Below are 25717 nucleotides of genomic sequence, written 5' to 3'. Positions count from 1 at the left end.
GTAGGGTTTCTCTACTTTCAATTAAAAAAAATTGTGAAGCTTTACTTTTTCTCTGTAATCTGATATAGTTTAAAATGTACAGAAATCCTTCGTTCCTCTCAAGAGCATTTACCCACGAAGCCTATTATTCTGGGAGAAGAAAAGTTTCTTGGGCAATGTTCTCATTTCTTTTTTGGTTACTTGCCTATTCTGGTTTCCAATTTCTTCTTGAGACAAAATTGGCAAGTTAGAATTTCCTAGAAAATCGTCCATTTCAACCAGATTTTCAAACACATTTTTATACATATTCATACATTATATATATAATATATATACACATTCTTTTTAATATATACATTCTTTTTAAATCTTCTATTTTCCTTTTATTAAATCTTTAACATTTAGCTCATGATTTATCGTGTTTAATATATTTCTTCATAAAGACCAGATTCAAAAACACAAAAGCAGGGGTACCTGGCTGGCTCAGTTGGTAGAGCACGTAACTCTTGATCTCAGAGTCATGAGTTCAAGCCCCACACTGGGTGTAGAGATTACTAAAGAAAATAAATAAACTTTTTTAAAAAATAAAATAAAAACACAAAAGGATATATGCAATATTAGTGTGCATCATCCTTAACTGCCCTGATCCAGTGATGTAATCAGGAAGATACAGGGCATAGCAATGGCTTTAATTCAGCATCTTGACTCTAAAGAATAAGAAATCATTGCCTAAACCATAAAATGTTGAAGAAAGTGTCTTTAGACAAACCTACAGAATCCTTTCGTAACTTCTGTACTGCCTGGCAGAGAGCCCCTGCTCAACAAAATTAGTTATTATCACTGGCTATTATTCCTTGACAGGTCAGAAGGTAACTGGCATCCCTTCTTGAGTAGGAGAGACTCACCCAGGTATTAATAATAATTCAGAAACCATTTGTTCAGTGCCTTTTTTGTGCCAGACACTATTCTGGATATGGCTCAAGTCTCACTGAGTATTCACCAAAAAGGAACTATGATTTAGGTATTATTTTCCCCATTTTAAAGATATGAACTAAGGACTACAGAACTTAAATTATTTTCCCAAGATCACTGGCACGGTAAGTAAATGGCAGCATTGAAATTTGACACCAAGGTTTTCTGGCTCCAAAGTCCAGGCTCTTTTCTCAGCATTGCACTCCAGACTTTGAGGTTTTGTGTCAAGTGATGGAAATGGAGACAGCAATTACCTCAAAAGCGCATGCTCTGGGTGGAGCACTGTACAGAATTATCAGTGCATTCATGATTAGGGGGTAGACAGAGCAATCGAAATGCCCTTAGCTACTTGTACCCAAGGGCTCACCGTGTGGCGGGCAGTGTGCTAAGCACTTTCATGCAATGGCTTTTTAATCCATTTGTTGTTAATGCTACTGTGTTTGTTGTTAACCCTTTTTCATTTTAAGGATTTTTTAAAAATCATTACAACAAACCCATGTGGTTGGTACTAATATCCTAGTTTACGGATAAGGAAACTAAGACACAGAAAAGGAAAATGAGACACCCAAGTTCCCCAAATGACTTGCAGAGTCAGGACCTAGACTCTGATAGGTCTGCCTATAGAGTCCACCGTCCTAACCACCATTGTCTCTGGACATGATCAATAAATTACCTAGCTTCCCATTTGTAGCTGGAGATGGTTAAGTCCTATAGAAACCTGGGGCAGAGAAAAAATGAGATGCATTCCCGTATGAGGTTGTCTATGACTCTCTGAACCACACTGAGATCTGTGGATCTTTTACGAAGTCCAGTGTGATGGTTTCCAGGAATTCTGTTCTGTGGTGGCCTCTTGGGTCAATGGGATCTAAGGAGACTGACCAGAGATCCTCCCCCACCACCCCCATGAAGAGTGGAGTCTATTCCTTTCCCACTTGAATCTGGGCTTGGCCGTGAAACTACTTTGCTTAGCAGGACATTATCAAACATGATGCGCAGGCTGAAAAAGCACCTATGTGTTGGGGCATGCTCTCTTGCTCTTCTTGGAACCCTGAAACCACCATGTGAACAAGCCGGAGCTAGTTACCTGGGGGATGAGAGGTTATGTGGAGGAGAACCAAGGAACCCAGGCTGACAACCTGCTCACTGCCAGTCACGTGAGTGGGGCCATCCTAGATCATCAGATATCCAGAGACACCGGCAAGAACCCTTTACATTTTGTGCCCAGAACAAGTACCTCACTTAACTCACCATAGTTCCAGCCCCAAGAGACAAGTCCTCTTTTCTTGTTCTAAGAAGATCTCCTGGGAGGCTGTGTATGTGGTTAGTATTCTAAGTGCTGGGTAACTATAATGTCATATGTAATGCTTATGGACCTCTCTACAAAATCCAAGAGACCACAGGATCGAGGGCTTCCAGTGAGGAGGGACCAAGACCATGCCTGCAGATGACCAGAGGTAACACCCAGGAACTCTACCATATTTTCAGGTCCCCCACTGGCGGATGCCTATTATATTGTCTCTTCCCATTTGCGCTGAATGGTTGGATCGGCAACTAAAGTCACTGGGACAGAGCCTGTTCATCAAGTTTCCTCAGGTTAGCCTAGTTGGCCATAATGTGGAGCAATCTGTAGAAGAATGCCAACTACACAAAGTTCTACAAATATGCAGAATATTTCCTGGCTCAGACTGGGGTTAGAGTAGCAAAGGGGTAGAAGAAGGAAGGAGCCTAGCACATCCCTTTGCATAGATGGAGACTGTGCTTGTCTGCTCCACGAGCTTGCTGCACACCAGGTCCTCCAAGGTCACACAGCAGGAGGGCATCCCTCCCTAACTGCATGACTCTTACAGGCAGCCAAAAGAGAGCCTGGCCAGGTTGGCGAGCAGGTGTGGCCAGATCTTTAATCATGTCTCCAGCCACAGATGGGAAAAGGTCAATGAACTGAGTCAAGCCAGTTCAGGAGTCTGGACCGATTTGTCATCCTTAGTGCCAACTGACCTTCTTGGAACTGTGTCCAGAGATAGAATCATTCCAAGTAGGCTGCCAAATCCTATGCATGCTAGCTGCAGGGAGTACTGTCTGCCATCCCCACACCCAAAGCAATGAATGGCTGCACTGCTCCATTCATACGCACAGGGGTCTCCTACCACTTAGGGAGCTTGCATGCCCCTAGGAAGGACTGCCAAATGGCATGCAGGGGGCCTGTGAGTCCTTCAGAATCACTTGGTGGCCATCTGTCCTTGCTGCCCGCCCGGCATATATTCACTGTTATTCATTACCACCCGCCATCATCATCTTCACACATATAGCGCTTGCTATGTATCAGACACTTCTACAGATAAATAGACACACTGGATACTCATAACAAGAGTATTATTTTATCCATCTTTCAGCTGAGGAATCTCAGGCACAAAGAGATGTAAGTACTTTACGTTGCCCAAGGTCACCATATCTGAGCCTAGGAATGCTGGCTCCATCCACAGTCTAGATTTTAACCAGTACACAATAACTCTTCTCCAGTTCTCCTCTGAGGGACCACACCTCCCCGGCGCTCAGATCACCGAGTGGCCAACGGGGCCTCCACACCAGCAGTAGGCACATGACCAGACCTGGCCAGTCAGCATCCTTCCGGCTACAGGTAACCCACGGCACAATGAGACTTCAGCCTTTGTCATTTGAACTGCAGCATTGATAAGACATAAGACCGTAGGTATCTCAGCCCTCACGCTCCCTTAGGAGAAAAGCCTTTCTAAAACAGGTACCAAGACAGGAAGCTTAGCCAAGAAAGGGAGAAAAGTCCTGAGGACCTCCTTCTGGTACCTTGATTCACTGTGTCTGAAGCCAGTCTATCTACCCTTGGGCTTTTCAGCTTCGGGGACCAAAAGTTTCCCTTTCCACATAAACCAGTCTGAGCTGAGTTTCTGTCTTAGGCAACAGAAAAAAAAGTCGATAGATAGAGCCAAGATACAGGAAACATCATCCTCTTGGCTGCTGCGTGAGACTGAAGCCTTGGGCTGCATGAACATTCAGAGCTGCATAATGGAGCCAGGATGAACCCCCAAACTTCCCTGCTTATTATCCTGGGGAACGAGAGAAGGAGTTGCATTAAAAGGGCCAGGAAGTGTGATGTAAGAGAAAGTGATGAACGGGCCCATCTTCCTCTCTGCAGAGAAGTCTTGGTTGTTTCACGGTGAACTTTTGGAGTTCTTAAACCCAAGGACCACAGTCTCCGAGCAAAGGAACTGTCACCACAAGCTCTAGAGTGTTCATGTTGCTGTGGCGACAGTTACGCCCCTGATTTGCAGCGAAATGGCAGATGACCACTTACAGAAGGCCAACCCTGGTCGACAAATGCAATGACAGAAGGTAGTCACCACTCATGACTGGCCAGCCGTCAGCTGTCAGGTCTAAGTGGGTAAGGACCGACCCAGTAATGAAGACAATGCCACTGGGGGAAATTCCAGGAAGGTGAACCAAAGCAGGAACGAAGTAAGAGAGGCAGGGGTAGTAGCCACACACAGGGGACGCAGTTCATTACTGGGCCAAAGGAAGAGTGTGCGTGCTGCACAGTCCCACCAAGGCGTGTTCAGCTGCATGGAAAAGAACGCCCCCTAACAATGAGACTTTACTAAGAGGAGTTCCTCATCTCACATACGCACTCCGGGCAGAAGAGAACTCAGAGCTGGCTCTGCAGCTCACCAGTGTCATCAATGACCCAGGTTCCTGCCACTCTTCTCCCCGACTCAGGATGAGTGCATCTCCCTCATTAACCCAAAGGTGCTGCCACGACTCCGTACATTATATCCTCCCACAAAAGTCCCCAACAGGAAAAAGGAAGGGATGTCTGCTCTTATCAGAAAGTCCTTCCTAGAAGGTTTCCCCCAAGGGTCCCACTGAGCAGAACAGGATCACCTGGTCACTCACTAACTACAAGGGAGCTTGAGAGGCAAGTATCAGGCATTTTCAGCTTTTGGCATGATAGCTAACATCTGCCAGAAAGAACACAGGGAGGGCTATGAACAGCTGTTGAGTAGGCTTTCGACATTGTACCCCAAGCTTTGGGCACACTTAGACCAAGGCTTTATTTGTTAATGTTTATTTATTTTGATAGAAGAGAGAGAGAGACAGAGACAGAGACAGAGCATGGGTGGGGGAGGGGCAGAGAGAGAGGGACACACAGAATCCGTAGCAGGCTCCAGGCTCCGAGCTGCCAGCACAGAGCCCGACGCAGGGTTCGAACCAACAAACTGTGTGACCATGACCTGAGCTAAAGTCGGCCACTCAACCGACTGAGCCACCCAGGCACCGCCCAACAAAGGCTTTTGTCATATCCTTATAGGGCTTATACAGTCATTCACTATTAAGTTTCCTTAAATCAACTTATCTTTTGTTTAACCTAAATACCTTTATTTAGGTAGGAAATTTTACATCCCTACTGTAAATTCAAAAACCACTACCAGACACATTTTTCTAATCTATATTAAAATAAGTTCATAATGATTAAAATAAAAGTTATTTGCCTATTTTACCCAGCAGGACCCCCTGCCCCACCAATAATAGCCAGACTTTGGGACACACATAGCAGGGTAAACTCCTTTCCTCCTAATTCTTGGGCCCTGGTATCAGGAATCCCCTCACAAATTGCTATAAAGTGCATCGTAAGGTAACGTCCTGACTACATTTTTACAGTAGTGGGAACAATCTAGCATCTGACCACCAGTCTCCATGCCCCCCCCCCCCCCCCCCACAAAGATGAAGACATTTAGCAAAACCATAAGAGGGGAACTAGCTGGCTTCCTAGGAAGTCACACCCCACTCCCGAAATGCTTTGTTTTATCCTTTCTGCTAAAATGAAAAATGTCTCAGAGGCTGAAGGGACCACCTCATGCCTTGGAATAAGAACAGTCCAACTTTTTGGGGGGCACCTGGGTGGCTCAGTCGGTTAAGTGTCCAACTTCAGCTCAGGTCACAATCTCACGGTTTGTGAGTTTGAGCCCCGTGTCGGCTCTGTGCTGACAGCTCAGAGCCTGGAGTCTGCTTCAGATTCTGTGTCTTCCTCTCTCTGTGCCCCTCCCATGCTCATGCTCTGTCTCTCTCTGTCTCAAAAATAAATAAACGTTAAAAAAAAAAAAAAGTCCAACTTTTTTTTTTTTTTGGTGGGGGGTGTCTAAGCATACTCCTATTTACCCAAAAGGAGGCACTGACTATGGGCTGAGAGAGGTGACAGGTGACCAACGCCCCATTACTTACATCAGAGGCTGGACCTTTGTCAGCGCCTGGGCAGGAGAAAGTGACAAATTCATGGCACCGCTTGTGCACGACGAAACAGCAGACTGCAAAAGACAAAATAAGGGTAGGAGGGAGGGAGGAAGGGAAGTGGAGAGGGGGGAGAGAGGGAAAAGGGGGAAGAGATCATTAAACCTGACTTCTCAAAAAGCAAAGGCTTTTACACCAAAATAAACAATGACATCAGCTTCCACACGTTACCCTTTTTTGAAGCCAAACCCTTGGGTACCCTCCTGCAGCATCTTGCAAAAGTGTTAAACTAGGGGTTCAAGAGATCACAACCGCTCAAAATGACACCCCTCCCCTTCCCAAAGATCACTTAAGCTGTCTGGTCTTGCGCTGGTTTTGAAACAGAATGTGATCTCTTAGATTGGGCACCACAAGATGCCGTCAGCTCATGTTTAGATCCAGAATGTGTAAGAAATACATATCTTTAAACACGAGAATCACACTCAGAGACTGACATGCATAAGAGGAAGGGCCGTGCAGAAAAACAAAGTAAGCAGAAATGGCAGACCTGTGACCCCACCCACCCAGAAGCAATGCCAACTATAAGTGCAAGAGTGGAAGAAAAAGCCACAATGTTCACATTGTTACTATAGTAGTTTGTAACCAAATACATGCATACCTATATTTGAACTTGTATGAGTTAAATGCATCTATGATATGGTTCCACTATCTGGGAATTACACACTCGGGGGAAGGGGCAGTCAGAGGCTCTATACAAAATAAAACTGATTTGGGGGGCACCTGGGTGGCTCAGTTGATTGAGCGTCCAGCTCTTGATTTCAGCTCAGGTCACCATTGCAGGGTCATGGGATTGATCATGAAGCCTGATTAAGATTCTTTCTCTCCCTCTCCCCTCTCCCCCACTCACACACTCTCTCTCTAAAATAAAAAAATTTTTTAAACTGATTTTTGTTGGTGTGTTTCAAATCTACCTTTACAAACTCCAAACTGTGGCTTCCTGGAGGACGCATGCCACACTGCAGGAACCAGCTCAGAATCTTTCCAAGGAATATTCTCAGCGAATGAAACAGGCCAGGAAAGCTCAAGACTATCCCTAGTGATACAGTGAACCTGGGCAACAATCACCAGTGGCTGTTAACATCACAAAAAGACTCGGCCTGCCTACTGATGAAGGTTACCACGAAGTACTCACCACCTACCCAAATACTCTGGCCAAAATAATCAAGCCTGAATCAGTTCAAGCATTTGGATCCAACTACCAATTTACAGAAAATACAAGTGACAGAGACACATATTAAATGACATCACAGGGAGGCAATGAGGAAAGAAATTTTTTTAATTTTTATTTATTTTTGAGAGAGAGAGAGCACACGGGGGAGGGGCAGAGGGAGAGGGAGACACAGAAGCAGGCACCAGGCTCTGAGCCGTCAGCACACAGCTCCATGTGGGGCTCGAACTCACAAACTGCAAGATCCTGACCTGAGGGGAAGTTGGACGCTTAACGGACTGAGCCACCCAGGCGCCCCATAGGAAAAATTTTTCTAATATACAACATTGTAGAAAAACTACAAGACAACCAAATGGTTTCTTCAACAAAGTAGTTGCAAAGAGGACAGGAGAGACTTTTAGAAAAGTTAAGCTCTTCTGCAGGATACTGTAGGGGTGGGGACACTTATGGAATGTACAACACAAAGGGGGAAACCTAATATATACACTGTGCTTTTAGTTACTAACAGTGTACCCACAGCAGCTCAACAATTGTAACAAATGTACCACACTACTGACAGATTTTTTTAAGTGCTTTACATATATTACTTTGTTTGATACTCGTAACAATACCTTAAGGCCTTTTGTTATTTTAATTGAGATATAATTGACATGTAACATTATTATTAATTTCAGTGTACAAAATAACGATTCGATGTTTGTATATATTGCAAAGTAATCACCCAAATGCCTAGTTAACATCCATCACCCCACATTGTTACCAATTTTTTCTTGTGATAAGATCTTTTAAGATTTCTCTCCCAGTAACTTTCAAATATACAATATAGTGCTATTAACTGTAATCACCACACAGTACATGACATGCCCTGAACTTAGTTCTTTTGACCACCTCCATCCCCTGCCTCTGGCACCAACCAAATTGTTCTCTGTGTCTGCGAAGTTGGTTTTTTTTGTTGTTGTTTTTAAGATTCCACATCTAAGTGAGATTATACTGTATTTACCTTTCTCTGACTGATCTCATTTGCAAGATGTTGATAATAGAGAAACTGAGGGGGGACAGGGTTGAGGAAGCATATGGGAACTCTCTGTACTTTCTTAATTTTTTTATTTTTTATTTTAGAGAGAGAGCGTGCAAGCAGGGGAGAGGGACAGAGGGAGAAAGAGAGACAATCTTAAGCAGGCTCCACTCAGCACGGAGCCCAACACGGGGCTCAGTCTCATGACCCTGGGATCGCGATCTGAGCGGAAATCAAGAGTTGGACATTCAACCAACTGAGCCACCCAAGTGCCCCACAACTCTCTGTACTTTCTTAGCAGGTTTTCTGTATATTTAAAACTGTTGCACCTGCTTCGGATTCTGTGTCTCCCTCTCTCTCTGCCCCTCCCCTGCTTGCACTCTCTCTCTCAAAAATAAATAAGCATTAGAAAAAAAAAAAATTAAAACTGTTCCAAAAGAAAAGAAAACTGCAAGAAGTAAAGAGTAGGGTGGAGAAGCAACTTATATATTCAAAAAGATTTAAGAAACCTATCAACTAAATGCAATATGCGGACCCTGTTTAGAAACCAGTTTAAATAAGTTACTAGTCTGGACAATAATGAAATAATCAGGAAAATGGATACATTCACTTTGTGATGATAAGAGGGAATTACTGCTATGGATAGGGGATTAAAAAATTTCTGATGTGGTTATTTTTTTGTTAAAGAATCCTCATCTTTGAGCCTACATCCTGAAATCTCTATGGATAAAATGATTTAATTAAAATAATTAAGCATGACAGAAAGGAGATAGAAAGGGAAGGGTTACAGATGGGGAAAACAATTAGTCATGACTAATCATTATTTGAACCTGAATGATGGACACATGAGGATTCATTATACTAAGCAGTCTACTTTAATTTTTTTTTAATGTTTTATTTATTTTTGAGACAGAGAGAGACAGAGCATGAACAAGGGAGGGGCAGAGAGAGAGAGACACAGAATCCGAAGCAGGCTCCAGGCTGTGAGCTGTCAGCACAGAGCCCGACGCAGGGCTCGAACTCACAAACCGTGAGATCATGACCTGAGCCGAAGTCAGACGCCCAACCAACTGAGCCACCCAGGCGCCTGAAGCTGTCTACTTTCAGGTATGTTTGGTATTTTCCACAATGCAAAAATTTTAAATCCTCATGGTTGGGAACCAAGAAGAGGTCCAAAGGAGGCAATTTCTTTCTCCTTTGCTTACTCCCTTTTCTGTTTTAATAGTTACTGTATTTTATGAGTCATATATACTTTGTATAAAGACGTTTGTGTTAAACAGTGTGTGTGTGTGTGTGTGTGTGTGTGTGTGTGTGTGTGTCCCGCTCTGGGCCTATATGTCTATGAATGCCAAGAGAAATATATGAACAATGGTCAACAGAAGCCAGGGATGGTTATCTCTGGGCAGTAGGATTGCCAGTTGCAGGAGCCAGACTTATGACATCTGAACAAATTTGCCATGATGACGGCTCTGCGACCTTGAAGCCTTCTTGAGCACAGCCCCCAGCCTCATTCTTTCTGTTTGGTTCAACCACACCCTCAAGGACACGGTTGGAACATAATGTTCTTGATGTGCTCTGGAGATAGGACTATGACACACAACCCTGCTTGAGTGTCTCTCCCAAGTGGTCTACGAACACATACTCCCCAGCCTCTGGGGCTATGAAAGCAGGGCTTGTGGAAGTTGGGGCTGTGGAGATCTACTCATCTTGCAGCCACCCAAGACCTGCTTCTGTCTGTAAGTCCCCTTGCTGAATCATTTCTTACCAAGCTGGATTTGGCTTTTTTCCCCCCCTTTGGTCCTGTGACTCCTTCAGCCTTTAGAGGTCATTTTGCATACACCTCCTTTCCACAGAACACCAATTATGTCCACTTTCAACCTTACATTTTTCTATATTGTTCACAGTGTTTACAATGAGTAAATATTAGTTATATAATCAAGGGAAATAAGCCTATTTCCATTTTGAAACAAAACCAAGAGTCAAAGAAAAACACAGGTCAGGGAATGAAAAATATTATTGCCAGAATTGGAAACTCAGGGGTTGGGGTGATAGCTGAATGGACACGGCTAAAGAGGAATTTAGCAAACTGGAAGTCTAAATTGAGGGACTGCCCCAGAATTCAACAAAAGGTGTGGGATGGCATAGAAGAAATGATACAAACAAGGAGGATAGATCCAAACATTTTAATATCCATCTAAATGGATGTTCAAGAGAGAACAGAGAGACTGGTAAAGGTGCAATCAAAGAAAATAGAAAAAGAAAATTCCCTAAAGATTAAGAAGAATTTGAGTCATTAATTTGAAAGAAACAATCAAGCAAGCATCAGTATGTATAAAGGAAGAAAAGACTGAGAGTGACAGTATCTGGGATCATTCCAACATGTCCAGCAGGGGCAGGAAGAGAGGAGGGAGAAGACTACCAAAAAAGGAACCAAAGTAATTTTGACATCCGATTTCTCATCTGCAATTCTGAGTTCGTGAATATGATAGAGCAGTATCTTCAAAGGCTTAGGAAAATTCATTTCAACTGAAAACCTCATACGAAGCCAAAATGGCATTCAAATGAAGGTACAAAATAAAGACATTTCCAAATACAGGGACCTAGAAAATTTACTTCCCACAAAAGGAGTACTAGAGTATATACACCCCACAAAACAATAACCCCACCAAAAAATGAATGAAAAGAGGCATAAGAAACAGTAGTGAAAGAAAGAACAAAAACAAAGAGGGAGGGGCACCTGGCCCACTCAGTTGGTAAAGCATACCACTCTTGACCTCACGGTTGTTAAGTTCAAGCCCACATTGGGTGTAGAGATTAGTTTTTTTTTAATCTTTAAAACACACACACACACACACACACACACACACACACACACACAAAGGGAGTGAGGAGGAGGAAGAATCTAAGTCATAAGAAATGGGGGTGGGAGAAGGGCTGTAACACTGAGATGTGCAAAGAGTCTTGTCTTATTCCTCAAGAGGTTATGGATACTGAGAAGACACATGTAAGACACCGTAAGCTTGAATATATGTGCTAACAATTAAGAACAAGAATAGAAATATTACGTATAATTTTCAGACTACTGAAAGAAAAAACTGGACAAAGAAAACTCAATCCAACTACACTTGAAAAGGCCCTCCCACACGCCCAAATTTCATATAAATATTATATTCTTTTTTTACTCCTGTATAGAATAACTTGCACTTCAAATTCTTTAATCCGTCTGTAATTTCTTGGCACCTGATGTGCATGGGAATCTACTTTGCCTTTTTTTTTTTTTTTTTTTTTTGGTCCAAATAGGTGATCAGTTGTCCCAATGTGTTTCATTGATAATCCATCCCTTCCTATACACTGGGGTCTGTCTCTGGACCTTCTGTTCTCTTCCACTGGTATGTCTTAGAGCACAGCAGTGTGAGTTTTAATGATAGTAGCTTTATAATATGTTACATCTCGGCAGGGCAAGTCCTCTCTCATTATCCTTACATCCAACATTTTCTTGGCAATCACTGCGTGTTTATTCTTCCAAGTGAACTTTAGAATCAGTTTACCAAGCTTTTAAAAATACCAATGGAATTCTTATTGGAATTGTATTTAGTCAACCACCCCCCGCAAAGAAATATTCACTGGAACTTTGTTTGAAATTGTCTCAAATTTAGAAAAGTGTCAAGAGAGCTGACACTTCTACAAACAATGAGTCTTTCTATCAGGAATAGGGTGTCCCCTTGTTAAAATCTGACTTTGTGTCATTTAATGAAGTCTTCAATTTTCTCCACAGGTCCTACACATTTCTCATTTAGTATGAGTCGAGGGAACCTTTTTTTACGCAATTGTGATTTGGACATTTTTTTCCATTTTATTTTCCAACTGGTGATGGTTTACAAATAGAGAAACAATATATTTATTTTGTAAGCATTTTTTTAAACTCTTAATAGTTTTTTCTGGGTTTCAGTTGCTTTCTTTGAGGTTTCTAGAAAAAGAAACATATTAGACCCATTAATAATATTTTTTTTCCTCTCTGATACACCTCTTTTCTTTCCTTATCTTTCCCCCTCCTTCTCATATTTCAACGTCTGCAACTTTCAGAACAACGTGGAAAAAAGGGGATGAAAACAGACAGCCCTGCCCATTCTGAACTTTTACCAGCTTTACCTCTCCCTCACTTTCTTCTCAAACTAATTCTTAGAATTTATACTTCCCTTGGGAACTGTCCATAGTGTTCTCCTCAGTGTATGTCCACTGTGTCTGCTCATCTGGGATGATAATATGCACCTTCTCATTCTTTCTTCACATTGTATTTTTAGTTTCTCTTTTTATTTTTTCCAGAGATTTGTCCCATTCATTGTCTATTTTATTTTTCTACCATTAGAGATGCAAATCATGGATATGTTTCTCAATTCAACTGCTTTTTTTCTACGTTATTCATTGCTACTTTTATTTTTATTGCCCTGCTTATTTTAATTGTACTACTTATCCATATTTGTTATTGCATTACTTCCTAGTTAGGAGGATGAATTCTGGAGTCAGGTGGCGAGGTGTGGATCCTAGGCACATTATCTTATCTCCCTAGGCCTCAGTTTCTTCTCTAGAAAATGAGGGTGATAATACAGCAACCATATCACAAGGGTGTTGTCAGAATTAAGTCCGTTAATACATGCTCAGAACTGTGCCGAGGATATTAGGAGTATTCATCAAATGTCTGCTGCTATTATTTATAGTTCTTTCTCAAGCTTCTTGAATGAACAGCTCAGTTAATTTATTCCCATTCTTCTTCATTAAAAATTCAAGATTTTGGGGTGCCTGGGAGGCTCAGTTGGTTGAGCATCCAACTTCGGATCAGGTCATTATTTCGCAGTTTGTGGGGTGGAGCCCCACATCAGGCTCTGTGCTGACAGCTCAGAGCCTGGATGCTGTTTCAGATTCCGCATCCCCTCCCCCTCTCTCTTCTCCTCCCCTGCTTGTGCGCTCGCTCTCTCTCTCTCTCTTTCTCTCAGAAATAATAACTAGATAAACTTAAAAAAAAAATTAGGGGCACCTGAGTGACTCAGTCAATTAAGTGTCTGACTTCAGCTCAGGTCATGACCTCACGATCTGAGAGTTCAAGCCCCACATCAGGCCCTGTGTTGACAGCTCAGAGCCTGAAGCCTGCTTCAGATTCTGTGTCTCCCTCTCTCTCTGCCCCTCCCCTGTTCATGCTCTGTCTGTCTCTATCTCAATAAATAAACACTAAATTTTTTTTAATTAAAGATTTTAAAGCTAAAACTTCCCTTTCAAGTACAGCTTTGGTGGCATTGTATGTTTTATACTGAGTTGCCATTTTTAAGTTACTAAGTGGTCTCTTTCGGTTCTAATTTCAACCCAGAACTGTTTAGAGAAGTTCTTCCCCACCACCGCCATTTACAAGTAGCCACTGTGGTCTAGACTCTTTCTTCAAAACATCTAAAATGTCAGTTAAGATCTTATTCATCCTTAGTCTCTTTAAGGGGGCAGGGGGCAGGCTTCATCTCTACTTTCCTAGTGTCTGCTCCAATTCCTGGTACATAAGTGATACTTGGTAAACCAGTATTTTGTGAATCAACGAAGAAAAGAACGAATTACCATCAGCCACAGAAGAAAAAGAAAGCCCAACCAACCAACCTCTTGGTAACACGGAGCTCTGGCAGGCCTTCCACAGTCCACCACCAAGAACAGGGATAGATGTACAGCAGCCATTGTCAAGGTCTCTTCAAGGGAGCCTTCCAACTGATCACAGAAATAACCCATTGCCACCAAGCTAGAATCAATGCGCCAAGTGACTTGACTACACTCCAGCCTACTCCACGGAGAAGCTGGGAACATACTGGAACATCGATGAGCTTCTGGTACAAGTACCTCCTTTACACAATGCGTTTCTGGAAGTTGTGTAAATCAAATTCCCCATTAACTAAAACACTATAAAGAAAAGTAGTAAGGCTGGCTATTTAAAGAAACAAACTAAATCCTTTTGTGATACAAATAAACACCCCCTCATTTCTGTTTGGCAAATTCAGGGTAAAATCAGTTTTTCTTTAAAAAGAGACAACATTTACTGAGCTGTGAAACACACACCAGGTCCTGCTTTCAAACAGGTACTTGGTAAGAGCCAAGAATTCCTAGATCCTTCATGGTTTGTTCAATAGCTCCTTGCTCTGCAGAAGTTAAAAGCCCGCAGTCCACAGCCCTCAGCCCTCAGAATCCAGCCTGTAGCCATGCTTCATTAGGACTATACAATGGAGTCTCAAACTCAAATGCCTGGGGGTCAGGTAAGCAATGAAACTGTCCAAGGGTCAGGTGGAAGAATGCATGCATGACCTAAAAGGGAAAATTAGGACTCAGCTCTAGTAGAGAATGAGTTGAAAGGTCCCAGCTCTATCCACCTCCACCCCTCCCTTTTTACATGTAAGATCGTGAAGGTCACAGGCCAGCTTTGTAGGTAGAATAATGCCTTCCTCCAACCCTCACCAAAAACGTCCATGTCCTAATCTGTGGAACTTGTGAATGTTACCTTTGGTGGAAAAACAGACTTTGCAGATGTGATTAAATTAAGGATCTTGAGATGGCGAATTATTTTGGACTATACTGGTGGGACCAATGTAATCGCAAGGGTCCTTACCAGCTGGGGGCAGGAGGGTCAGAGTCAGAGGAGGAGATGTGACAGCAGAAGCGGAGTTTGGAGTGATGTCACTGCTGGAAAGGAACACGAGCCAAGGAATGTGGGTGGCCTCTAGCAGATAGAAAAGGCATGGAACAGATTGCCCCTGGAGCATCCAGAAGGAACTCAGCCCTGCTGACACCTGGATCTTAGCCCCATAAGACCCATTTCAGACTCCTAACCTCCAGAACTGTAAGATTATGAATCTGTGTTGTAATAAGCCATTATGTTTGCAGTAACTTGCTACAGCAACGATAGGAAAACAATATCCCAGCTACTGGTTGATCCCAGAAGCAGAAGACCTTGGTCAAAAGCCCAGGGCACTTCTGTGGAGCATCTGTCCCAAGAACACACTGGGATCCTGACTTCATTTCACACTGCACCCCACCCCTAAATTCCCAATTCTAACCACTATAATGTATTCATTGCATCCAAAGGGGTCTGAATCAAGTTATCAACATTTCATTTTTTCCTTTCGGAGTTGATTCTCCCCTTCTACCTCATTCTCACTGAGATCTCTAGTGGCAAACTGACATCCCTGGAAGTAATCTCTGTCCCCGAATCCTGCGACATCTGCCCGAGACAGAAATTCCAGTGCTAATTGCAGGTGTCTGTGGAGGGAGAAGGAAGAGAAGGGCCCTCAGCTCTTTCCTCAGCCCTCACCTGTCTCAGCTTCCAAACAGCTGGCTTGCAAGAGAGAAAATCCTGTCTTCTGCCAAGAGTTACTCTGGGCTCTGCTGGACCTCGGTTTGAACCCTCATTTACCACCTATACGCTGAAGCCATTACTCCAACCACTACACCTCTCTGGGCCTCAGTTTCTTGTCCCCAAAATGGGAACAATAAGAGTATCTACTCTCAGAAGCCTGTTTTGAAGCTTAAACGAGACAACACACACAAAGTGCTGGATGGACAGGGACACTGGAGTTGGAACCAGCAGTCCTCGTATCTTGCTTTGCAACGGCTGGGGAGGACCCCTTTTTCCTCCCGGGTCAAAGCCAAATCACAGGCATGAAACTCTGCCTAGTGTCCAAGATGAGGCAGGGCTCCCCCGTATGTTTTCCCAAACCATCTCCACAATCAAAGGCACGGTTTGCACCCAACGCCTGGCCCCCTGGCATTCAGAAGACTGACCCACACGGTCACACTACTTGAGTTCACAGAGGGATTTCACATCCGTGATTTCACCCGAGCCTCATCACGGCCCTGTGAGGAAGACGTTTTGACCTGCATTGTGTTGACAGAGGTGCTAATGCTTAGAGAGAAACGACGTGTCCAAGGGCGTCCAGCTAGTCAGTGGCACTTCTTGCACCAGCAACCAGGTTTGTCTTCCTCTAGAGCCCACACTCAACTAACACGGTGTCACTGCTTTTGTGTTTGTCATCTATCTCACTGTTCCAGAAGAAATCCTCCCCCGCTTTCCTCACCCCCGCCATCCAGTCAGTTGCTAAATCTTACTGAATCTTCCTTCGCAACATCTTTTATACCATATCCTCTTGTACATTCCCCACTGATTCCACCCTAACTGCCCCCAGCAACTCAGACACGCAATCTTGCCACGAAGCCTGGTCTCCCCCAGAAATGGACGAGTCCACCTTGATATCGCATCCCTACGAGCCAAGGTCTTCCAGAACTGCAAAGGAGCTGCGGCCACCAATGTCACACAACAGCCATGATTTCTAAATGAGAGGTCATGTACAAATGTGCAGCAGGAGGGCACGAAGCAAGCTCTCAAGGAAGGTTGATTTTACTTCCTTCCAGGTTACAGGGGTTCGTGGGACAAGCTCTGCAGCCAAGCTGCCTGGATTCTACAGCAGGTGCCACTATTTATTAGCTCTGTGACCTTGAATAAGTCCATTGACCTTGCCGTGTCTCTGGTTCCCAGTCTATAAAACAGAAACAATAATAGTACTTTTCTGACAGAGTTGTTATTAGGCTTATGAATTAATCTTGGCACAGTGTATGGACACAGTAAGTGCCAAACAGATACTAAGTATTGTCAATAAGATTCCTACCTACTCCCCTCCACCCCATGCAGCCTACACACTCTTTAAAAATTCATGCTCTGAAAACTCACTCTTTATATCCTTTCCCTGCTCTGACACACTCACTAGCTGCCTACTGCCTAAAGCTGCAGTGACCAATGGCAGCCACTAGCCACATGGGGCCATGCTTATTTAAATTCATCAGGTAAAACTTAAGATTGAGGTCCTCAGGGGCACCTGGGTGGCTCAGTCGGTTAAGCGTCCGACTCTGGATTTCAGCTCAGGTCAGGATCTCACGGTTCATGAGATCAAGCCCCACATCAGACTCTGTGCTGACAGTGCGGAGCCTGCTTGGGTTTCTCTCTCTCTCTCTCTCTCTCTCTCTCTCTCTCTCTCTCTCTCTCTCTTGTTCTCTCTGCCCCTCCCCCCACTTGCACTCTCTCGCACACATTCTCTCTCAAAATAAATAAAGTTTTAAAAACTTATTTAAAAACTAGGTAAATAAGGGGCGCCTGGGTGGCCCAGTTGGTTGGGCGACTGACTTCGGCTCAGGTCATGATCTCACAGTTTGTGAGTTCGAGCCCCACGTCAGGCTCTGTGCTGACAGCTCAGAGCCCGGAGCCTGCTTCGGATTCTGTGTCTCCCCCTCTCTCTACCCCTCCCCTGCTCACACTCTGTGCCTCTCTGTCTCTCAATAATAAATAAACGTTAAAAAAATTTTTTTAAACTAGATAAATACAATAAATAAAATTCAGTTTCACATTCACACTAACCACACTATTGCAAGTGTTTAATCTTAAGTGGCTAGAAACTACCATATTGGACACTCAACTATTGCAATTGCTTAATCTAGAAACTACCATATTGGACACTCATCATAGAAAGTCTTATTGGACAGCACTGGCCTAAGAACAAAGTTCGAATTCTGTAGCTTGGCATCCATTGACAGTATAACCACAGTGTAACTTTAGTCTTGTCTCTTCTGACTCCTGTGCCTCAACACTCCTGACCAGGCTAGATGACTCTCCCTTTCCATAACGCATTTTCCTCACCCCCTACTGGGCAAATTTGTTCCACAAACATATCCATGACAGCAGACCATCATATGCAATCCACAAAGGAAACTGAAGGCAGAGGAGCTCCCGCCGGCATACTGAAAGCCAGATTGGAATAGAAATGACACATGCCACATGATAATTCAACTCAGGAGCCCCACGGGACAATGGGTGGCTCATCCTACTTACTTTAAAGCAGGGGTTACAAACTCAAATGCCTAGCCCTTGTGACTAAGTGAAGCAAGCCGGTGCAATCCAGCAGAGGAAGGTGGCTGAACTGAAGTGGAGAACGCATACCCATCCCAGAGACACTCCATCCAACAGCAGCCCTGGAGTCACCAGCCCAGCACGGCCAGATAGGATTTTTTTTAAAGTTCTGCACGACCCACCCAAAGACATCGAGTCTCTCCAGTTTACGAGCTCCGCTTTTGTGCGTCATCCTGACTCACGTTGGTTACATATTATCTCTGAACTAAAATATCCTCAACCACCGAATAGGAATAAGACCACCTACTTCATACAGGATTATGAGAATGAGACCAGATTAATGTGCCTGGAGTGTGCCTGCCTCCCGTCTAATTCTTAGTAAAAATATGAATGAATGCATCAACAACGAATGGATGAATGAATGAATGGGCTCTTTGGTCATTCTCACATTCAGACATCGCTCACCATGGCTGAGTCAAGAGGCAAGCAGCTGCGGCCAGGAGCAGTGGGGCAGTTCGTATGGATCCATAGGCGGCTGGCCCCAACAGTCAAGCCGCGGGAGCTCAGAGGGCCGCCTCCCAGTCCTGTGTGCAGTCAGATTTCCTTTTGAACCAGTATGCCAGCTTATGGTTTCAAATTCAAACACTGCAGATGAGCATACGGTCGAGAATCACTACTTTACTCCATTATCAGAGGGAACTAGTCTCTCCAGTTTCTGGTGCGTCCTTCTAGAAATATTCTCTGCGTGTGTGTGAGCACATGAGTCTACACCCATAAATGGAGTGAGACATTCTGGATCTCCTTTTTGGTATTTTTAATCTATGGCCCTTTGGTTTTCCCCATATGATACAATTCTAAACCACGGTTCTCAGCCCTGGCTGTACACTGAGTGGCCTGAGGTTCTGGAAACAGATCAGTGCTCAGGTCCCACCTCCAGAGAGTCTAATTAATTGGGGAGTAGTAAGGGGTGTGGGGGGAGAGGCTGAGGACAGGTACACTTAAAAAGCTCCCCAGAAGAGTCACATGTTGAAAAGCATTGCTAATCTGCAGAATCCACTCATGCTTTTCCCAAACGAAGACATCTGGGGGCCCATTCCATCTCAATATGCAAAGAACGACCCCATTCTAGTTCCACAACTGCATCTTACTTCATCACATGGGTGGGCGACCATTTACTACCCAATCTCATAAGGACTTCCTAAAGCTCCGAGGAGGATTAAGGAAGAAGCAAACTTCATTTGTTTATCAACAGCCAAGCAGTGGGGCGGGAACCACACAAAAGCAAAAGCAATAACCTTGCAGTGGTCAGCAATTGCAGGAAAGGAATGTTTTCGTTTATAATGTTACCAAATTTATTTAACTAAGCAAGAAAAAGCAGCAGAGCCAACAAGAGGTAAATAATAGGCCTCAGAAGTAAATAAAGCCGTGAGGAGAAAACCACCCCCCACCACCACCTTCTGCCATACCAACCCTAGGGAGGCAGGCTCCCAGGCGGGACAGCTGCTGGGAACATCCTGCTTGTTTGGATAACACTTGGAGACTGTTCTTGACCCCTTGGCCTCCCTCTTTTGATCAGACTCCGAAAGTGGGGCCAGCAGGACATAATGCCACGGCCTGAGTGAAAATATCAACATCCCCTCATTCACCAGGCGGATCTAGCCCTAGACGCATTCAGATCAGAAGACTCGGTCCCAGAACCAAGCGTGGTGGGCATCTCTTGTCTGGCCTAACCAGCATCCATCCTTCGTGTTTCCCCTTTGGCAAACGGTCCCTCTCTGACCCCCTAGTTCCTGTGAGCTGGCTCAGGGGGCCCTCCCCCTCTGGCTCCCCGGGGGTGTGGAGGTAGGACCCAGGCCACAGTGTGGATTCAGGGATGGGCATGTGACTCAAGCTACCCAATGAGAATCAGTTTCAGCGCTTGGGCTGGCATTGTTAGGAAAGAGGCCATCCTTTCCAGCGGTGCTGCTAAGCTCGTAGGGAATCAGTCTGCATGTGTCATCTTCATTACCACAAAGAAAAACACTGTTCTGACGGTGAAGCCAACAAAGAGAAAAGCAGAGCTAAGAGATATCTGATGACCGCGTAGGAGCGCCTGGATCCAGCCAGGCCTGAATCCCCACCCCTCGACTTTTCAAGACAAGTTAAAAATCCCTCTTTGGGGGCGCCTGGGTGGCTTAGTCGGTTAAGTGTCTGACTTCGGCTCAGGTCACGATCTCGCGATCTCGCGGTCTGTGAGTTCAAGCCCCACGTCGGGCTCTGTGCTGACGGCTCAGAACCTGGAGCCCGTTTCAGATTCTGTGTCTCCCTCTCTCTCTGCCCCTCCCCTGTTCATGCTCTTTCTCTGTCTCAAAAATAAATAAACGTTAAAAAAATAAAAAAATAAAAATCCCTCTTTGCCTAAACCAACTTGAATTGGGTTTTTGTTTCTTGAGACCAAAGGACTTCGGACTAATAAACCGAAAGGTGAGAAGTTGAAGAATGGCCAGTGAGGTCTCCTATTTTCTCCTGTGCTTCATGTATTCCTGTAAATAAACCTCTTTTCTATTTTAATTAGGAGTCTGGTGTTAAGAACACTCAATTGGATCGGTCTATGTGGGTGAATCAAGAAAAGGTAGGATACAGTGCCTCACTCTTCCCTTAATTCCTGTAAATACTGCAGCCCTCAATGAAGAAAAATACACCTAGGAGTTTGCTCCGTAAGAGAAAGCACCAGAAGATATAACAACTGACAAGTCTTTATCCACAGACACCTGTCACTTGAGCTTCTTTTCAGTAAGTGTGCCCCTAGGGTGGGCACATGCAACTCACTCTCACGGATGCAACTGTGATTTATACCATCTGCCTACTCCCAGCTCCTATCCTTGCTCCTGAAGGAGGGACCAGAGATCCACAACACCGAGGCCTTTCTGGACACGACAATGAGTCACATCCACCAAACTGTGCCTCTGGAGCTGAGTGGCTTGAAGCCCAGAGAAATAAATCACACCAATCTCAGTCACTCTAAAAAGCAAACAGAGAAAGCTTAATTCTCTGGCTTACAAACTCAGCAAGGAGGGCGGCCTGCTGTGTGAATATTTGCAAAAATCACCAAATCAAAGACAGAGCTGTGGACATTCAGCAGGGGGTATCTGTTGGTTTTGCCGTTCCGGTCCAGCGTCTACTGCCCCTTCTTCTGGTGACTGGCATGTTGATTCTCCTTTGGGAGGCCGGCCCATCTCCACTGTGCACAGTCGATCAAGGCTGCAGCTCTCCCTCTGCCAAGGGGTTGGCAATGTGACCCAGGATCAATCCCGGTCTTTCTCCTGGGAATTTGATTCTTGAATCGTCGTGTCACCCTGAAAAGGCTGCCTATCAGTTCCTGCCACCTAGATCCAAGAGCTACTCGGATCCCCATACTTTCTAAGGCCCGGTACTGCATGAATGGGGTACCCCATATGCTCTCAACGGATTCTGTAAAGAGAACTAGAGTCCGTTTGTGTTGTTTACAAAGCACCAAACAACCCTAGCCACTTCAAAGGCATCTGATCTCACCCCATCCTGATGCAAGCATCCTTCCTACAACATCCCCAAGAGATGGTCACCAAGCTTTCACTGCACACTTACAGAGCAAGAAGCTCTCCACCACCTATAGACAACTCTCCTATCAGGAAGTTCTACAGATGGCACAGGTGTAGGCCCCTGTAACTCCCTGCCCCTGCCCCGTGGACAACTCTCCTATCAGGAAGTTCCAAAGATGGCACCTGTAGGCCCCTGTAACTCCCTGACCCTGCCCTGTGGACAACTCTATCATAAAGTTCTAAAAACTGCACAGATGTGGCCCCCCCAATAACTCCCTGACCCCACCCTCTGCAGCCCCTTCCTCCTTTCCCTGACTCCTCCTCCTCCTCCTGTTCTTTCAGGAAGCCAATGACCAGGACCACCCCCCCCCCCCCCCACCGCCACACACACACACCTGTTTCCCCAGTATGTCCCTTCACCAGACTAAACATTTTCATTTCCTCTCAATATATTTGGATATACAGGACAAAACCTTCTCACTATCATCGCCAGTGCTCTGAGGCCCAATAAAGTCATAGCAAAAACGTCCTCACGATGGAGACTTTCCACTTGCTTTCTTTATTATTCGAATAAGACAGTTAAGGGTGGAACACTTACACACAGAAAAACAGGAAAAAAAAAAAAAAAACCTGGAAGGAAACATGAAATGTTGACGGCGATCTCTGGTTGTAAGGATTTTGGGGGTTTGTTCTTCCTTTTATAATCCTGTATTTCCCTAAGTATTCTAAAATAATAAAGCAAATATGAATTTTGATCAACTTCATGAAGTATCACTTAATACAAGAAAATAGACCCTTTTGGGCACCTGGGTGGCTCAGTCAGTTGAGCGACTGACTCTTGATTTCGGCTCCGGTCATGATCCCAGGGTCATGGGATCAAGCCCCACAGTGGGCTCTGTGCTGAGGGTGGAGCCTGCTTGGGATTCTCTCTCTCTCTCTCTCTCTCTCTCTCTCTCTCTCTCTCTCTCTCCCTCTGCCCCTCTCCCCCACTCTCACTCTCTCTCTCTAAAATAAAAATACAAAAAGAAAGAAGATAGACCATTCTAGATGCACAGTTTGATGAATTGTGACAGGTGAGTCAAACCTACGTAACTACCACCACAATCAGGACACAGAATGTTTGCACCGCGGCAGAAGCCCTCCCGTGCCCCGCCTCCCGCCCCCAGCACCCACTCAGCAGCTTTCTCTTACTACAGATTAATGGGATCATACAGTATGGACTATTTTGTATCTGCCTTCACTCACTCAGAGTAACGTTTTGATTATTAACAATTAATATAGCACACTTATCAGTGTCAGTAGCCAGTTCATTCTTACTGCTGAGTAGTATTTCGTTACACAGTCCTTCCAATGTTTCCTTATCCGTTCATCTGTTAACCGATGTTTGGGGATTTTTCTCCCCCACCCCCCCCCCCCCCCACCCCCAGTTTCTAGCTATCATGAATAAAACTGCTACGAATGTTCATTTATACATCTTTGTGTGGACACATAATTTATCTTGGTAAATACCCAGGCAGGGGGCTACTGTGTCTTATGGGAATTCTGTGTTTAACTTTGTAAGAAACTGCCGCTTCTTTCCAAAACTGTTGTACTGCTTGATTTTTTAGAATGGAAACAATCCAATGCATTGTTGTTTTTCTATAGATTTATTGGTCTGTCGGCGGTCTCAGTAGGAAATGGAATTCACCCTGGATGTTCAATTAAAGACATGAACAACTGTGGGATACTGTCACACCACATGTCATGAAACGGTATCGACAACAGCCAAGTAAGAGCTGGAACCAAGGAACAGGGGCCGCTGGTCAGGAGCAGTCACTGCAGAAGGAGGCCAGAGACAGAGGGGAGGCGTGCGGGGCTGGAGGGGGCGTAAAGTACCTCGAGATCTCCCCCCCTCCTGCCCTCTAGTCTCTGCTCGCCACCTCCCACTGGCCTAACCGAGGCAAAAGTCAGCCAGCAAAAGAGCCCGGGAGATGCAGGGCACAGAAGTCCATCCCAGGACACAGGGCAGGGCAGAAAAGGGCAGAGGGTGGTGGTCCTAGAAAAAGCATCAAAGAATCACTAGACACTGTCCATCCCCTGAGAAGGAGAGAAAAAGAACAAAGATTAGATTTGCAGTCCTCTGAGATGTCAACACTCACAAACCAACACGAGTCTTGGAAGATGGAACGATTCTATCACTATGACAATAATAACTACAGCTACAACAATAACTACTACTGCTTATCCCTATTACTGCTAGTAACAATAGCAATAACTTTATTGAGTGCTTACTATATACTCCAAGCACATGCTGTGTTTATAGCACTATCTCAGGTAAACCTCAAAAGAACCAGAGAAAGCAAGTCTATGATTATCCCTCATTTTGCATTTGAGAAAAACGGAGACTCACAGAGGCGTAAAAAACCTGCTCTCAGGGCTCCAGAGGCTGGTGACGCCCCAAGCACTACTCCATATTGCCTCCCAAAGGCTCCATCGCTTACCCACGCTGTGCTGTGGACGAGCCACTCTGTGCCTCGTCAACTCCTCTGTGAAAAGGTCTGTCTGTCCTCCCCTCGGACCACTGGGAGAATTTAACACAACAGAGCGGTTCGGCAAACACTTTTTTGAGACCCAGGGGTCCTGCACCACCGCGGTCTCTAACCTTGCAAGGGTTGCCACAATCCTTTCAAAGGAGGAAACGATACCTCAGAAAGATTCCCTGCATCCTAAAGATGAAAGAGCCAGTAAGAGGCAGAGGAGGGATTTGACCTCAGGTCTTCCCGTCTCCAAAGTCATACTTCGCCCTTGGGGAAAGGAGAGGAAGGGTAAATAATGTGCAAACGGGGTGGGTTTGGTGCCTTTACCTTGTAGATCCACATTTTCACACGCATGTGTTTTGGTGCCAGTCTGTGGCTTACTGTCAGCAGCACAGTTTCAAAGCTCCCAGACATCCAGCAACGACGTGCTTCCTTCCATCACCAGGCATTCGTATCTGCAGAACCCCACGCCCCAGAGCCCAGGACTTGGGGCAGCCACCCTCTCCATTCCCACCATCCTTCTAGAACATATAAACGTGAAGGGCTGAGAGGTGCCTCTACCCTTTGGTGCCTCCTTAGAGATGACACTAACATTTGACACTCTACTGATTTCCCAAGAAATCCAACAAGGTCCAAATACAAACACACAAGCTGCCTGCAGTCTCAAAACTCAGTATTCTTGTCACGTCTTAATACCCTGTCATTTGAGCTACACTCACCCTCCATGCACTTTGAAATCTCTTTTGCTTTATACTCTGCCAAAAGGTTCCAATTTTTCTGTACTGGCATTGACATGATGCAGAAAGGAACATGTGAGCCATGAGGGCTTCAAAAATAGCCTGGAACTTTTCAAGGAAGGGGACCGTAGTGGGATGACAGGCAAGCTATTCTGCATAACAAAGCACCGTGTCCCCAGAGTCAGGCACAAGCCCACCCTTCCCCACGTACACACACACACACCTATCAATCACTCCCTGAAATATATCTGTGGGAGGACGAGAAGATAATGGTATGATCAATGGGGCTCCAGAGAGGAAGGGTGGGGTGGACTCCATCCAGTGGGGAATTTTCTACTGACAACAGGTCAGTTATGCTTCGAGTTAACCAACTCATCATGGTAATAAGTGATGATGATGATGATGATGATGATGATGATGGTGATGGAGGAGGGGAGGAGGAGGAGAAAGATGGCAACAACAATAACTAACAATATTGATAAAATGCCTACTATGTGCCAGGCACTGTTCTAAGCTCTTTACATAGATAAACTCATTTAATCCCCAC

The 25717-nt window shown here is 44.8% G+C and overlaps 1 protein-coding gene across 2 annotated transcripts in view; it reads right to left on the bottom strand.

Moving 5' to 3' along the window:
- PRKCB (protein kinase C beta) overlaps nt 1–25717 on the bottom strand; it is a 331104-nt gene that overhangs the window by 189780 nt on the left and 115607 nt on the right. For both annotated transcript variants that reach the window (XM_049638440.1, XM_049638439.1), the window contains exon 3: nt 6199–6281. In XM_049638440.1, coding sequence (XP_049494397.1) covers nt 6199–6281 — 83 coding nt within the window. The remainder of the gene's footprint in view (nt 1–6198; nt 6282–25717) is intronic.

This window comes from Panthera uncia, chromosome E3 (genome assembly GCF_023721935.1).
Source record: "Panthera uncia isolate 11264 chromosome E3, Puncia_PCG_1.0, whole genome shotgun sequence".
Taxonomy (NCBI): Eukaryota; Metazoa; Chordata; class Mammalia; order Carnivora; family Felidae; genus Panthera; species Panthera uncia.
The sequence above is the reverse complement of the archived record's forward strand: the minus strand, read 5'-3'. Positions and strand labels throughout refer to the sequence as shown.